Source organism: Ipomoea triloba, chromosome 10 (assembly GCF_003576645.1).
Source record: "Ipomoea triloba cultivar NCNSP0323 chromosome 10, ASM357664v1".
Classification (NCBI taxonomy): domain Eukaryota; kingdom Viridiplantae; phylum Streptophyta; class Magnoliopsida; order Solanales; family Convolvulaceae; genus Ipomoea; species Ipomoea triloba.
The window spans coordinates 21,916,263-21,930,900 of NC_044925.1; the positions used below are offsets into that span (position 1 = coordinate 21,916,263).

Sequence of the window (14,638 nt, forward strand, 5' to 3'; positions counted from 1 at the left end):
TATATATATATATATATATATATATATATATATATATATATATATATATATATATATATATATATATATATAATTTATTAACTGAAGACACATAATTTGGATGGAATCCACCATGTGCATGGTAGACCATGATCTACAATACAATCCTTATACCATAAACCAGAGTTCACAGTCCACTATGGACCCTGGTGCATGTGTATGTGTCTTATGTTGTGAAGTTTTGTGTCTTGTTTTAAGAAATTTTATACCTTAAGGGTATGAATTTTGTACATGAACAAATTAGAAATTGTGTCTTATGTTATGAATTTTTGTGTTTTTTTTTTTTGTGTTGTGAAATTATGTGCTTATGAACACATATTATGTACCTAAATCATATTTGAAAAATAAGTAAATAATATATAACATGTATATGCGTCTTGTGTTGTGAAATTCTTTACTTTACGAGTATAAATTTTATGAACAATTGCCATGAACCCGGATCCACCTTGCAAGGTGGACCTAGGTCAAAATACACAATTTATATACTGAATGTTCACAATTTAAATTGTGAACGTTCAGTATGTAAATTGTCAACATTCAGTATATAAATTGTGTACTTTTAGACCTGAGATTAACAGAATAATTTTCCAAATTTTGTAACATCATCATTTTGATTTAGGATCCATAATGCTACGTGAATCTTGATCCATGATATAAATTGCCGTCTACAATATAACAATTGCTGGAAATTTACGTGGGCCAAAAACGCTGGACTCTTTACACTATTGTGGCCCAATACAAGTTGGGCCAGGAGAGGAGAATAGATTTTGGAAGGGCAGCCCGCATAGTGTGGAGCTGCGTGGGGAAACGCTAATGGCAGTTGTCTACCGAAAGGTCAAAGATGAAGAGGAAAAAAAGTGGGAGAGTAGCACTGGCGACTGGCGTGCAGTTCCATGGCGTCTTATCACCAGAACGAATAGGCTCTCGCGGTTGGCCCGACTCTTCACCGCTTCTTAGAGCCACCCTTAAACAATTGTTACTGTTACACATTTAATAATTATTTTATTAAGCAACTATTAATTAAGTTGGATCATTTGCGGCGATCTTCCATCGATGTCTTCAGGTCTCGCTTACCTCTAGTTTTCTTCATTCTCCGATTCTCATTAAAACCTCTTAATATATTCCCATCTGCTGATTTACCAAGTTACAGTTCGTAGATTAATGGCGGCTATGTGTAACGCAATGCCGTTGAAGCACGGCCTCTCACTCTGGTGTCCGCAATCGTCTTCTCTCCATCGGACTCCTCAGTTTCCTTCCAGAACCTTCCGGAGAAGCTTCGTTGTTGCTGCTTCTTCATCTTTCGCCAATGAGAACAGAGAGTAACTATTATACTGTTTTTTTTTCCCTGTTTAGTTTGTATTGTTGTGATTGTTGTTGTAAGTGAGAGTTTGAATTCCATATGATCAATTGCTAGATACGTGATAGTTGGAGGAGGAAACTCTGCTGGATATGCTGCTCGGACTTTCGTCGAACATGGGCAGGCTAATGGGAAGCTTTGCATTGTTTCCAAAGAGGTGAATCATTTACTTTTTTAGATCAAACTTGTTTGATAACTTTGATTTGATAAATGACTAAATCTAGAGTTGAGTTGAGCACGTTAATTAGTAGTCCACTTAATATGAATCTATCCCTCCTTTTTGATTGAAAGGTTTTCTAATCATGCTTTGCTTTTAAAGATGTTAATGATTAATATTATTGCTATTCTGTTGAATACTTATATTTCTTGATCAAGGTGGCTTTCTTTTACTTGTGTGGATTGTGGTAGAATGACTTGATTTGTGTATGATTACAGGCATATGCTCCATATGAGCGTCCAGCATTGACAAAAGGTTATCTATTCCCTGCGGATAAGAAGCCTGCACGATTGCCGGTGAGCTCAATTTTCTTGGTTTGGTGTAGCTTCATTTGCTCTATGGAACTAATTTCTAGTGTTATCACTTTATCATCAATGTTAGAAGTTGTTAACAACAGTGGACGTGATTTGGACTTTACTGAGGATTCAGTTAATTGTTTTGTGATTTAGGGCTTTCATACTTGTGTTGGCTCAGGTGGGGAGAGACAGACTCCTGACTGGTACAAAGAGCAAGGGATAGAGGTTTGTATTCTATTTGACGCATTGTCATATCTAGCATACTGACATTGTTTTCCTACTCTAGTTGGAATCACTAATGAGAAATAACTAGTATAGACATATAGTCCCTCACCATGAAATTATCACTAGGTGTTGTCAAGTCTTCCATAGTGTTATTTATGTATGGCAAGAATCTTAAGAATCAGCTCTCCGAAATCTTTGAGATATGTCATGTAGGTTAAGAGATGGTGTTTACCTATCTTTATTGTGTATGCATTCCTATGGTCTATCATGTAATGGTACCAGAATTCATATTTATGCAGATGGTGTATGAAGATCTGGTAACAGGCATTGATATAGAAAAACAGACTTTGACAACAAATTCTGGAAAATTGCTCAAGTTTGGAACTCTTATTATAGCTACTGGGTGTACAGCCTCTAGGTATTCTAGTTATTTTTTCTGGTCTTTGCATTTTTTAATATTAAATGGTAATTTTTAAATTTTAATGAAGAAATCCACACTCAAAATCTCTCTTGGTCTTAGATTTCCAGAGAAAATCGGAGGGGGTTTACCTGGTGTTCACTATATTCGGGATGTTGCAGATGCAGATTCACTTATATCCTCACTGGTATTGTTGCCCATACACTTTAGAAACATTGGTACATGAAAAAATCATTCAAGTAAAGTTTATAATCAAAATGAAACTTTGTCAAATAAGCTGGAGTACAAATCTTGTTCAACTTGTAATCCATTCAGTTTTTTTTTTCTAGGAGAAAGCAAAGAAGGTTGTAGTCGTTGGGGGTGGCTACATCGGTATGGAAGTGGCTGCAGCTGCAGTTGGTTGGAAACTTGATACAACTGTAAGCTATTGATGTGTTCCCTATTTTATTTTGTTAGGCATGATTGCATGAATCATAATAACAATGTGAATCCAAATTTCTGTTAGTTGACAAGAACATGAAGTGATGTAAATAGACAAAAAGGCATGTGCATAAGACAATAGAATGTCAGTTTTAGGAATGATGAATGGTAAGTCACATCAACTCCTACAGCAATTTGATGCATAATTCTTGGTTACCCTTCCTGTTACCTACAACCCAGAAACTTGAGTGATTTAGGGCTATTTGCCATAAAATTGATATGTCAAGCATAGCATTTTTTTATCACCTCATCTTAAAGGCTACTCTTATGTTAATCTGTTTTAATGGAAATTGTCTATTAAAATATAGGTAATTTTCCCTGAGGAGCATCTACTGCCTAGATTATTCACTTCTTCCCTTGCACACAAGTATGAACATCTATACACAGAAAATGGTGTCAAATTTGTTAAGGTTCTCTCTCTCTCCTCTATTTTAGTTTCCTTCAATAGTTACTCTTGTGTGAAATTACTTTGTATGATTGAAAATCTAATTATCTTTGAAACTGAATTATTACTTCCAGGGTGCTTCAATAAAACATTTAGAAAGTGGTCCTGATGGACGTGTAGCTGGGGTTAAACTTGGAGATGGATCTGTCATTGAAGCAGACATGGTAATGGATCTGTAGCTAATTATATATTACTGTTATTCTTCATGCCTAAGGACTACAAAGTTGGCAGTGCACTCCAAAAGTAAGAAGCTTCTGAATTATTGATAGCACTTTATTTGTTCTTTAATCTTCAGGTGGTTGTTGGCATTGGAGCAAAACCTGCTGTCAGTCCATTCGAAATTGTTGGCTTAAATAACACTGTGGGTGGAATACAGGTTAGTGCCAAATTCTATCATCTTTGATGATGACTGATGTCCTTGGGTATCAATATGTCATAAACCCCTCAATTAAAGGAATTGTAGGTCCTGCATTTGTGGTCCTGAAAAATGCTCTCTAAACCTTTACATTTCAGGTTGATGGTCAGTTCAGAACAAGCATACCAGGAATATTTGCTATTGGAGATGTCGCAGCATTTCCATTGAAGGTTCGCATTCTCAATTGCCACTTAGAAGTTTTAGTTAATTTTTCTTGCTTCAACTGTGTCTAATGGACGTCGTACAGATTTACAACCGAACTGCACGAGTGGAGCATGTTGATCATGCTCGTAAATCAGCACAACATTGCGTAAAATCATTATTGACCGCACACACTCACACGTAAGTTTGTTTTTGTTCCATTCTAAATGTCGAACAACTACTTTATATGGACTAGATTAAAGTTCGGTTTGGTTCTGAACTTCTGATGGAGTAATGTTGTCCTGCCTGGTATCCAGATATGATTATCTCCCGTACTTCTATTCAAGGGTTTTTGAATATGAAGGAAGCCAAAGGAAAGTGTGGTGGCAATTTTTTGGGGACAATGGTAATGATTTGTCATTGCTATTTTAACTGTCAGAGATTCTTTTCCAGATACTTTGTAATATTGTGGTTGTTGCTAATTTAAATGACTTCAAATTAACAGTTGGTGAGACTGTTGAAATTGGGAATTTTGATCCAAAGATTGCAACGTTTTGGATCGACTCAGGTACTGTTTTGAACTTTTGATAACATGTCCATCCATTTATTATGTAAAAATCTGTTGATGGTTCTATGTTCTCATAGGTGCCTTTCCTCTTCCTATTTATTTATGTTCGAAAGCCCAGGCACCTAGAGTGGAGGGGCACTTTAATATAGAAGAGAGGAAAAAAAAAATAATTGTGATGTTTCTACTTTGTTGCAGGTAAACTGAAGGGGGTTCTTCTTGAAAGTGGAAGTCCTGAGGTATGTGTTTTCCCAAGATGGAACTGGCAGAGCAAACCATGTTTAGTTTGTTCCATTGTTTCTAATAATTCTGATAATGAGGAAATGACCACATGGTCCCTACTCCCTATCCCTAGTGTATTACTGAACATACTGAAGCAAAATTTGAAAATCAAGATATAAAACTGTCTATACCACTATAGTCAATGAACCCGAAGTTGCATCTCCTGTTTTGAACAATTTATAATGGTTTTAAAAGGTGGAAAGGTTCCTCAAAAAAAAAAAAGGTGGAAAGGAGTTTGAACTATATAGGTACGATTTTCCTACAGTGTGAATGCAAGCTGATATTTTTTTTTCCTTTTATTTTAGGAATTCCAACTGCTTCCTAAACTAGCAAGGAATCAGCCTTTTATTGACATAGCCAAACTTCAAAGCGCATCATCTGTCGAAGAGGCTCTGGAAATTGCTCAAGCTTCCCTTGGTGCTAAAGCTACTGTTTAGTCCACAAGGTCAGCCATCAATCTCACAACACACTGAAATCCCTGTACTTATTTCAATGACTCTGGCAAAATATACTCCTGGCTATCCATGAGTTTTATCCATTCTTTGGAGTTCAACCTGCCCTCGTATAAGTATCCAACCATTCCAATTTATGCAACCTAGAGAGAGAGAGAGAGAGAGAGAGAGAGAGAGAGAGAGAGGAGGGATGGATTTTAATCACGCTGGATTAGTTGGATAATCTCTAAAAATAAAATGTTTTTATTTTGAAGTGGATTAGTATTTAGTGTTCACTTTGTGCTCTGATTGATTACTAATAAAAACTTATTGAGTTAAAGTGACCTTTTACACTTCCAAAATGCCTTTGTAATGGTTTATACTTCCTCTGATTTCTGTTTGCAATTCTTTGAGCCATTCTTCTCTTGTTACTACTTACTAGTACTGTCAAAGTTGGTCGAAGCTCGCGAGCTGACCGTCGCGGGGCGGGTGCGGGCCACGAAAAAGGCAGCATGTGAAAGAGCGGGCTTGGCCCACTAAGACTCGTAGCTCGTGCGGGCTACTCGTGGGCCAGGCCCATATATAAAACCTATATATATATAAATATAATAACCTTATTAGCCTAGACTTTGTGTCAAAGTTCTCGGCTTCTCGCGATCTCGATCACAGCGTCCTGCCTTAGTCCTCTACTAGTCTAGCCGTCTAGCGTGGTTAGCTCCAGAGTCCGGCGTCTAGCCTTTAGCTTGTCACCATTCGGAGTCGCTAACCAGTGACCACTCCAGTGCGCCACCATGCCAACCTCCTCTCTGCCCTCTGGCCCTCCGTAGGCAAGCCGCAAGCCCATATTTATTTTTTATTTTTATCACTTTAGTTAATGTGAATTGTGTTATTTGGTATATCACTTTAGTTTATTACTTTTAAGTGTCACTTTAGTTTATCTCATGCTTATCACTTTAGTTGTGAACTGTGTTCTTTGATTTCGGTATATCACTTTACCTTATCTCCTGTTTATCACTTTAATTAATGTGAATTTATTTGGTATATCACTATGTCACTTTAGTTTATCACTTCAATTGTCACTTTTATTGTGTAATCATTAATTTTAGGTTCGTTACGTTGGTACACAATGAGTTGTTCTCAAGGACAAAGTTCACCCCGGTTGATACTCAAGTTAAAAAAAGACGCCTCACTTCAGATGTTTGGAATCATTTTATAAGGATTGAAAAAATTGCAAATAATTATAAAGAAATTGGTAGATGCAAGTATTGTAATAGAGAATACACTATTCGGTCACACAAGTATGGAACATCAATTTTAGGTCATCATATGAGTAGTTGTAAGCAAAACCCTAAATATCAAGATGTGGGTAATATGCTTATTGACCATAAAGTGAAGTTGCGTGCAAAAAAGATTAATCACGATATGGTTCGTGAGATTATTAGTATCGTCATAATTTATCATGATCTTCCATATTCTTGGGTAGAGTATACTTGGGTTAGAGCGTTGCATAAGTATTTGAATGCTGATTACAACTTTATAATTAGAAATACAGCTGCAGTAGATGTTTACATGTTTTATGATAGAGAAAAAGACAAATTAAAGAATGTGTTGTCAAAATTCCTAGTAGAATTTGTTTTGACTTTAGATATTTGGACAACATGCACAATTGAGGGTATATTTGTTTGACTGTGCATTATATTGATAATGATTGGAAGCTAAACAGTAAGATATTAGCATTTTGTGCTATGCCTCCACCGCATATTGACCGTGATTTAGTTAAGAAGCTTCTTGGTTGTTAAAAGATTGGGAAATTGAGGAAAAAAAATTTCTACTACTTTGGATAATGCTTCAGCTAATGATTGTATGCAAAACGTCTTGAAAGAACAACTTTGTTTACAAAATGATTTGTTGTGTAATGATCAATTTTTTTTGTGTTAGATGCTCTGCACATATCTTGAATCTTATTGTACAAGATGGGGTTGAAAGAATTGATTATTCTTTTTTACAAAGTTCGAGAGAGCGTGAGGTATGTTAAAGCGTCGAAGGGAAGAATGAAAATGGTTGAAAATTGTGTTGAAAAAGTAGGGATTCAGCTTAAACTTGGTTTATCTATTAATGTGCTTACTAGATGGAATTTTGCTTATAAAATGCTTGATAGTGCTATCAAGTATCAGCGTGCTTTTAGTAGTCTGCAATTACTTGATCTAAAGTATATAAGCATTGTCCTATACGGTTGAAAATTTGCACTATATGGTTGAAAATTATGCACTGCAAGTATTTATGAAAAAATTGTGTGTTTTGAGCAATTTTATTTGATTAGCCACCAGAATGTGCACTGTTAGGCACAAACTTTTGCTCTGTATGGCACAAAAACATGCACTACAGAACATAAGACTAACCTCCTAGATGGTTAATAGCATGAACTCTAAGACAGAAAACGTGCACTGTTAGGTATAAAAATGTGCACTATTAGGCACAAAAATGTGCACTACATGAGTGAAAATTATGCACTACAAGTAACTATGAAAAATAATGAGGTAATTACGATAGTACCCTTGATGATGCGCGTGTTTTAAAATCTGGAAGGCAATTTCATACATTGGATTAAATTAGATCTAAGACTATAATTTCATCTTATTTCTCACCTAAGGAACATAATGTACATGAGACCCTTCCTCTCTCTCTCTCTCTCTATATATATATATATATATATATATATATATATATATATATATATATATATATNTATATATATATATATATATATATATATATATATATATATATATATATATATATTTATTTATTTATTTATTTATTTATTTATTTGGATTACGAGGGAAACCCACAACTCGAGAATGTGCCTCATTTCTATGTAATAACCTGCAAAACCACACATGGAATAGGTAAATTACACTAAAAAAATTCAGTGCAATAGATTCAACCAAATTGTGTTGGTTTTAAGTTCAAGAATCATAATTCACTCATTTGACCATCTCTTTCGGAAGAAATGAAATGATTATTAACTATACAATTGTTCTACAATGATCCATTGGGTTGATTTACAAGCATGCAAATAGGTAGTTTCTACTACACCTTTTTTTTTTTTGGGTATGCATGGCATGCATTAATTGACCTGAAAAGAAAAAAAAGAAAAAAAAAAAAGAGCTTTTTTTCTTCCTTTCCTTATAGTAAAGCCAGAATTTATTGCACACAAAAACAAAACTCTTTAAAAGTATACATAACATTTTTTTTTTAATGCAAAAATTTCTTCAACCAGTTGTAATCGGATATTAGAGTAGGGTTTGGGTGGATAATGTTAAGATGAGTATGAATCGCTAAATGGTTAAGGGCTAATGCGTATTAGCTGACATTTTAATTTTATATGTTGCAGCGGATCGATGATGTGAAATCTGTGGCAAAATAAAGAAAAATTGTGGGTCAAACTGTCTCCTCTGAATCATCATATATATCAGCCAATTAAATACCCTTTTCTAACTCTGATCTTCTGTATTTAGTTTAACCATTGCTTTACACAACACAACACACAGACCATTAATATAGTAGATTATCTTTATGGATTCCCAACTTCCTTTTAATAATATGTTTTGTCGTCCCTCAAACTGTTGCCTGTCTTGCACAGTTGCAACTGCTCCTGCCCAACAAGTCAACTAACATATTAGTTAACTGAAATGAATTGGAAGCTGCAATTTCATTCCGGCCTCATCTTTCTTTAATCGTGTATATTCAATTCATTTATTTGGCCTATATATCCTTGATTTTCTTCTTAAATAATCCATGCCATAAATGTCTACATATCCTTCTTCTCTACTTCTTTTCTTTTAATTTGTTTAAACTATATTTTATATAAAAACTAATCAGAAATTCTCAACTTTCTTGTCTTGTTCCTATAGCTTTAAATACGTCTCCAAACTCAACTTTTTTTGCATGCATATGAAGGTATTTTTAACATTTTAGATTAACATATAAAAGGCTGAACAATTAAATTTGAATGTATAAATAAGGAAAGTGGCACTTAGTCGGAACAAAAGTGTTACTAACTCTTTATTCAAATATCCATTTAATATACTCCAAGGCATTTATCGCACTATATATCCTTTATATATTGAAGTTATAAAATAAAATTATAAATAATCATATTTATCTTTAAATAATAAGACCAGAATCAAATTGACAACAAATAATAAGGATAAATTAACTTAGACAAAATTACTGCATACGAAAATTAACTTTGGCCTCGTATCAATGACCTCGACATAACAACTTTACGAACTTATCAATTGATTATAATTGAAATTTTAATTTATATTTTTTCTTTTTCAGAAAAATTCAACTTATTGCATGCTAAGAGAGAGAGAGAGAGCATTTGAATAGTCGGCGTCAACTCCCTAGGTGGTAGCCACTATTAAAACATATTCCAACAAAAAAAAAATAAATGTATTCCCATTTCAACAATGTAACAATCCTATGTGCTTAAATGGTATTGATGAACTGTCAAAAGGAATTTTAAAAATGAAGCTATGCTAGCGAAGCACATTGTACTCAATTGGCACATTTATACCTCAACGACTTTTTTGACGGAAGGTCAAAAGATCAAACTCAGGTGGTAAGGTATTGACTCTTTGAACTACAAGTCCTACAACCGATAGAGAAAGTATATTAAACAAATATTCCGTACTACATTGTAATAGAGTCAATAGTACTAAAAAAGAATGAAGCCGCAGTTTGATAAGTAACAATCAATTGATTATACTTAATTATGAACACAATAATGTTCATTGTCATGCTTTTTGGTACAAGGATGTTTCAACTCACGCGGCAATAGGATTTTAAAATAAAACAATTTTCCCTTTTTGATAAAGTTTATCTAATTTAGATATTAAGATTTAAGATTATTATATATTGATAGATAGTGATATGTTTTTATGTATCGTATATTCGTATTTGACAATGATTACTATACATCATAAACTGCACAACAAAATTCTCTTTAAGTTAATTCATATTTATATAGTTAACAAATAAAATTATCATAATGTTCTATTAATCTATGTAATTATATACAAAATTCAAGAGAAGTAGGCTCTGTTTGATATAGCATATTTTAATTTAGAGTTTTATAATTTATTTTAAATTACAAATAAGTTATAAACTCTATTTAATAAAACATAAGAAGTTTGACATAATAATGTATTTGTCAAGCACCTTGTGCTTAGATAGCATATAGACATGTAGTGATTCTCCCATATGAGAGGTCATAAGATCGAGCGTTGTTGACTCCTATGCTACAACGTATTTTGAAAGGCACACAATCTAAATAGCATAAGCTCTTTGCTTTTTAATTTTTTTTTTGTTTATTAATTTTAAAAAATGACACCATGTACCCTTCAGCTAATTCAACAATTACTTTTACCAAATATTTTAATTTTAATTAGTTAGTTTATTGGCTACTACATTTTCTGCTTTCAATTACGCATGTCAACCAGAGTAGTAATATATCTTAACTTTTAGGTAATATTCCCGCCTATTCAGACTAGCATAGAACAGAACTTCTAGATTAGTATGTTCTTTAACTACAAAAGAAGATTTCCAAACCACCGACAACTTGCTTAACAAGGAATATTTGTGCCTTTCTCTCCTTGGACTGATCAAACCTTTCAGACATACATTTCGCAAAACTTTATGTGAACCTGCTTTGCAAGGTTTACCTAATTATATATTATAATGCAAATTAAAATCTTGAGCAACACGTACTGTCAATTACAAGTTATTTGGAATGAGTTTTTGTGATTATTCTAATCTGTAAGAGTTAGTTTTAGTTTCACTATTCGATTATAGTGGCATTTTTATATTAAGTCTTATCATTTTAATTTCCCTACGTTACATTCTAAATTTCAATTTTTTGCCATGGTGTGTTTCGGTAGAGTGACCAATGCAATTGAGATAGCCCACCACTTAAATCGTTCTATGAAAAATTGTTGGATGAATTGTGATTGATACCATCAACTTCTTTAAGCGTAGAAATTTCAATTGAAAAAAATAAGGATTTGAATGTTTGATGATAGTTGTGCTAGAACGGAATACACATTGTGTACTGTAAAGATATAGCCACTTTAATAATAGTTTATTTATACATATATATAATCAAGAACAAATTAAAACTTTATATTATCACGTGGATTATTTCTTTAAACAATCACACCAACAATTCAACAAATGGCCATTACCCAAGCTTGCAGGTAAGATGGCCATTACACAAATCAAATTTACTGCAATTTTCATATCACTATGAAAAAAAAAAACCTTATAAATCCTAAAATCTGAGGATTTTGTTTTTTTTGTTATCCTCTTTTATTTAACACGTTGCACGTACTAATGCATGGCCAACGATCTAATTTGCGGCTTGAAACATTGGCGAAGACACAGGGGAGTGAGGAGACGAGATAAAATCGTCCAATTTTTTGAACGATAAACTGATCTGAAGCGATCTCCCCCTGCAAAGCTTCTTCTTAGCCGCCGCCGCCGCCTCCACGCCCTTTTTCTTAAGCACGAAGGCTCTGATCCGCCGCAGCGCCACCCGCATGGTGGCGTCGTCCATGTTGGCGAAGCAGACCCGGAACCACCCCGGCTCGGAGCAATGGAACGAGCCGCCGTTGGACACGTTGAGCTTCACCTCATTGATTACGATGCGCCAGAGCTCCAGCTCGGCCTCGAAGCTCGGCTCCTTGAGAAGCCGCCTCAAATCCATCCACGCGAACAGCCCCGCGTTGCTGGACAACGTGCTTATGCCGACCTGCGCGAGCCCCCGCGTAAACGCGGCGTGTCGGGCGCGGAGCCTCTCCGAGCTCTCCCGCACGAATTTCTCCACGAAAACCTCGTCCGACAGCATGGACGCGACCAGGTGCTGCGTCTGAGTGGAAACCAGCCCGAAGCTCGACATCTTCCGGGCACAGCTCACCACTTTGTCGTTATAGGAGTAGAGGATTCCGACTCGGAAACCCGGGAACCCTAGATCCTTGGAGAGGCTATACACAATATGAATCAGGTCCAGATTGACCGGGAATTCCTGGATAATCTCGGCAATGCTGATGAATTCCGGGCGATTGAACACCGTGGCGGCGTAGATTTCGTCGCAGATGAGGTGGATGTTCTTGTCGGCGATGAAACACACCACATCTCTTAAGGTTTCCCGGTCCAACACCGTGCCTAGCGGGTTGGATGGGTTATTAATCAGCAATCCTCTGACTCTGATGTTCTGTTCTTGAGCTTTTTCATATGCTATTTCCAGGGCCCCCCTGGTCACCTTGAAATCATTTGAACTCTCGCAGATAACAGGGAACAGCTGCGCCCCTGTTCTCCACTTCAAATCTCTGTCAAATCTGCATTTCCAAAAAAAAAAAAAAAATCCCAAAAACTTTTAGCCGACAGGACAAGACAGTTAAAAGATGATTAAGAAACACAAGTACAGAACATAAACAGGACAAAAAATAAAAATTAAAACAGAAACATGAACTAATGAAGAAATTAAAGTGTTTCATATATACATACCCTGGATAATATGGGGTTGGGACAAGAAATGCATCCCCACGATCAGCCAAGCAAAACGCCAGCGTTTCGTGAGCTCCAGTTGCTCCTCCGCTCATAACTATCCGGTCTGGATTGAATGTCACTCTGTCTCCCCTCACTTTCTCCATGAATCTTGCCACTGCCTGTTGTTCAAAAATCATAAGTTGGAATGCTCATAACTTAGAAAAGGCCAAATTTGAGTAGTGTATGTGTTTCAATTCATACTTTTCTGAATTCTGGGAGGCCATGATAGTCTTGAAAGATAGCAATGTCCTTAAAATCCTCAGCCCCTTCAGGTGTACAGATGGAGGCTTTTGGGTTGCTCAATATCCAATCTTGGATCAAATCAAAACAAAGCTGTAAAAACAACACCCAAACACAAGAAAATGAGCGAGCTGGGCTAATTAAGAGGCCGCCTAAAAGAAAAAAAGTGAGTAACATGCATGCATGCATGCATGAATGAATAATGGATTTTGGTTAAAACCTGGTTTTCTGCTAAACCCATTTGAATGACACCCTGGGGATTTTGTGTTAGGTGAAAAGGATCATTCTCGAAGGCCTTCCAGCCATCAAAGTAGGCGGAGTTCTCCGCATGTCCATCGCTGGTAGCGATCGTGGAAAGCTTCATCTCATTCTTCAACTGGCTTGAGGTGAACTCCATTTCACAAATAAGCCTTTTTTTTTTTTTTTTTTAATGTTTCAGGTTAGAATGATTTTCCTTTTTTTCTTAGTAGTTGTCTGGTCGGAGTGATGGGGGTTTATATAGCAGGAAATCAAGAGATGAGAAGAAAGATAATGATAGTGTAGTCTGAAGTTTCGGTGAAATTGTTGAAAGAGTACAAGAAAATATGAGGGATAGGTACCTGTTGCTGTTAGGCGGCTGGTTACATACGTATTGTTAATGACCTGTATACCATAGTATGTATTTAATAATCTATAATATATATAGGGGGAGAGATATAGTATATACTATATTGTATGTGCAAACAGTCAAACAGAGACATGGTCCCCTGTAATACATCTCCCCTCCCTAATGCTCCTATTCATCCTTCCAATTTTACTATTTCAGTAGTCCCGCCCACAGCTCTCACTTGATTTGATATTTCTCTTTCCATTACTTATTTATCCAGACAGTGGCGGTGCAATCTCCGCTTTCTTGGAATTAAATTTTACTACTCCCTTCCTCCCGTAATCTCGTCTGAGAGATCTTTATTCATGAAATATGAAAAATCAAGATTAAATGTAATGTGTACTAGTAAATGTAATATTAAATCATGAATAAAATATTTATTACTTATAAGAAAAAATATAATAATTTTTATGAAAATTAAAATAATACTTTTATATCAGTATTACATTTGTCATCAAAAGTATTATGCTTTTTTCTTATAAGTAACAAATACTTTATTTCTAATCAGTATTACATTTGTTAGTATGAGTATTACATTTACATATAGACCCGACCCGACACCTCTCACGGATAAAATTTCGTGAGATAATCTCAGACAAGTGTAACCCCATTTTATGAGTCTAATTTGGTTAACGATATTTGACTAAAGTTATTTTTAATTTAACTTTTCATAATATTAAGTTAGTATATAAAATTTATATATATAGAAACTAAATTAAAAGTACTATTAAACAAAAAAAAAATTTAAAAATTATTAAAGAAAAAAAAATTAATTTGATTAATGGATAATTAATAGGACATGTAAAATGAGAGAAATGTAGTATTATATT

At 35.0% G+C, this 14,638-nt stretch overlaps 2 protein-coding genes across 5 annotated transcripts; one reads left to right on the plus strand and one right to left on the minus strand.

Annotated features, from left to right (window-relative positions):
• Window positions 1–900: 900 nt before the first annotated feature.
• Window positions 901–8,899, plus strand: LOC116032709 (monodehydroascorbate reductase, chloroplastic/mitochondrial). Of its 4 annotated transcripts, none has more exons than XM_031275407.1 (18): window positions 901–1,102; window positions 1,190–1,358; window positions 1,454–1,553; window positions 1,832–1,909; window positions 2,063–2,134; window positions 2,434–2,552; window positions 2,655–2,739; window positions 2,882–2,971; window positions 3,341–3,442; window positions 3,552–3,641; window positions 3,773–3,853; window positions 3,991–4,062; window positions 4,140–4,234; window positions 4,351–4,439; window positions 4,539–4,601; window positions 4,797–4,837; window positions 5,186–5,325; window positions 8,706–8,899. In XM_031275407.1, exons 1-17 carry the CDS (start codon window positions 1,093–1,095, stop codon window positions 5,315–5,317), a joined length of 1,488 nt encoding a protein of 495 aa, XP_031131267.1. In that variant the 5' UTR covers window positions 901–1,092; the 3' UTR covers window positions 5,318–5,325; window positions 8,706–8,899. The 4 variants fall into 4 exon arrangements, with proteins under 4 accessions (XP_031131267.1, XP_031131269.1, XP_031131268.1 ...); XM_031275409.1 differs by lacking the exon at window positions 8,706–8,899 and adding an exon at window positions 7,250–7,614; XM_031275408.1 differs by lacking the exon at window positions 8,706–8,899 and adding an exon at window positions 6,418–6,749.
• A 2,538-nt stretch (window positions 8,900–11,437) lies between these two features.
• LOC116032033 (1-aminocyclopropane-1-carboxylate synthase-like) lies at window positions 11,438–13,905 on the minus strand. The gene is made up of 4 exons (XM_031274420.1): window positions 13,383–13,905; window positions 13,124–13,255; window positions 12,881–13,041; window positions 11,438–12,711 (listed from the first exon to the last, which is right to left on the minus strand). The coding sequence occupies exons 1-4, from the start codon at window positions 13,557–13,559 to the stop codon at window positions 11,724–11,726; spliced, it is 1,458 nt and encodes a 485-aa protein (XP_031130280.1). The 5' UTR covers window positions 13,560–13,905; the 3' UTR covers window positions 11,438–11,723.
• Between the last annotated feature and the right edge of the window lie 733 nt (window positions 13,906–14,638).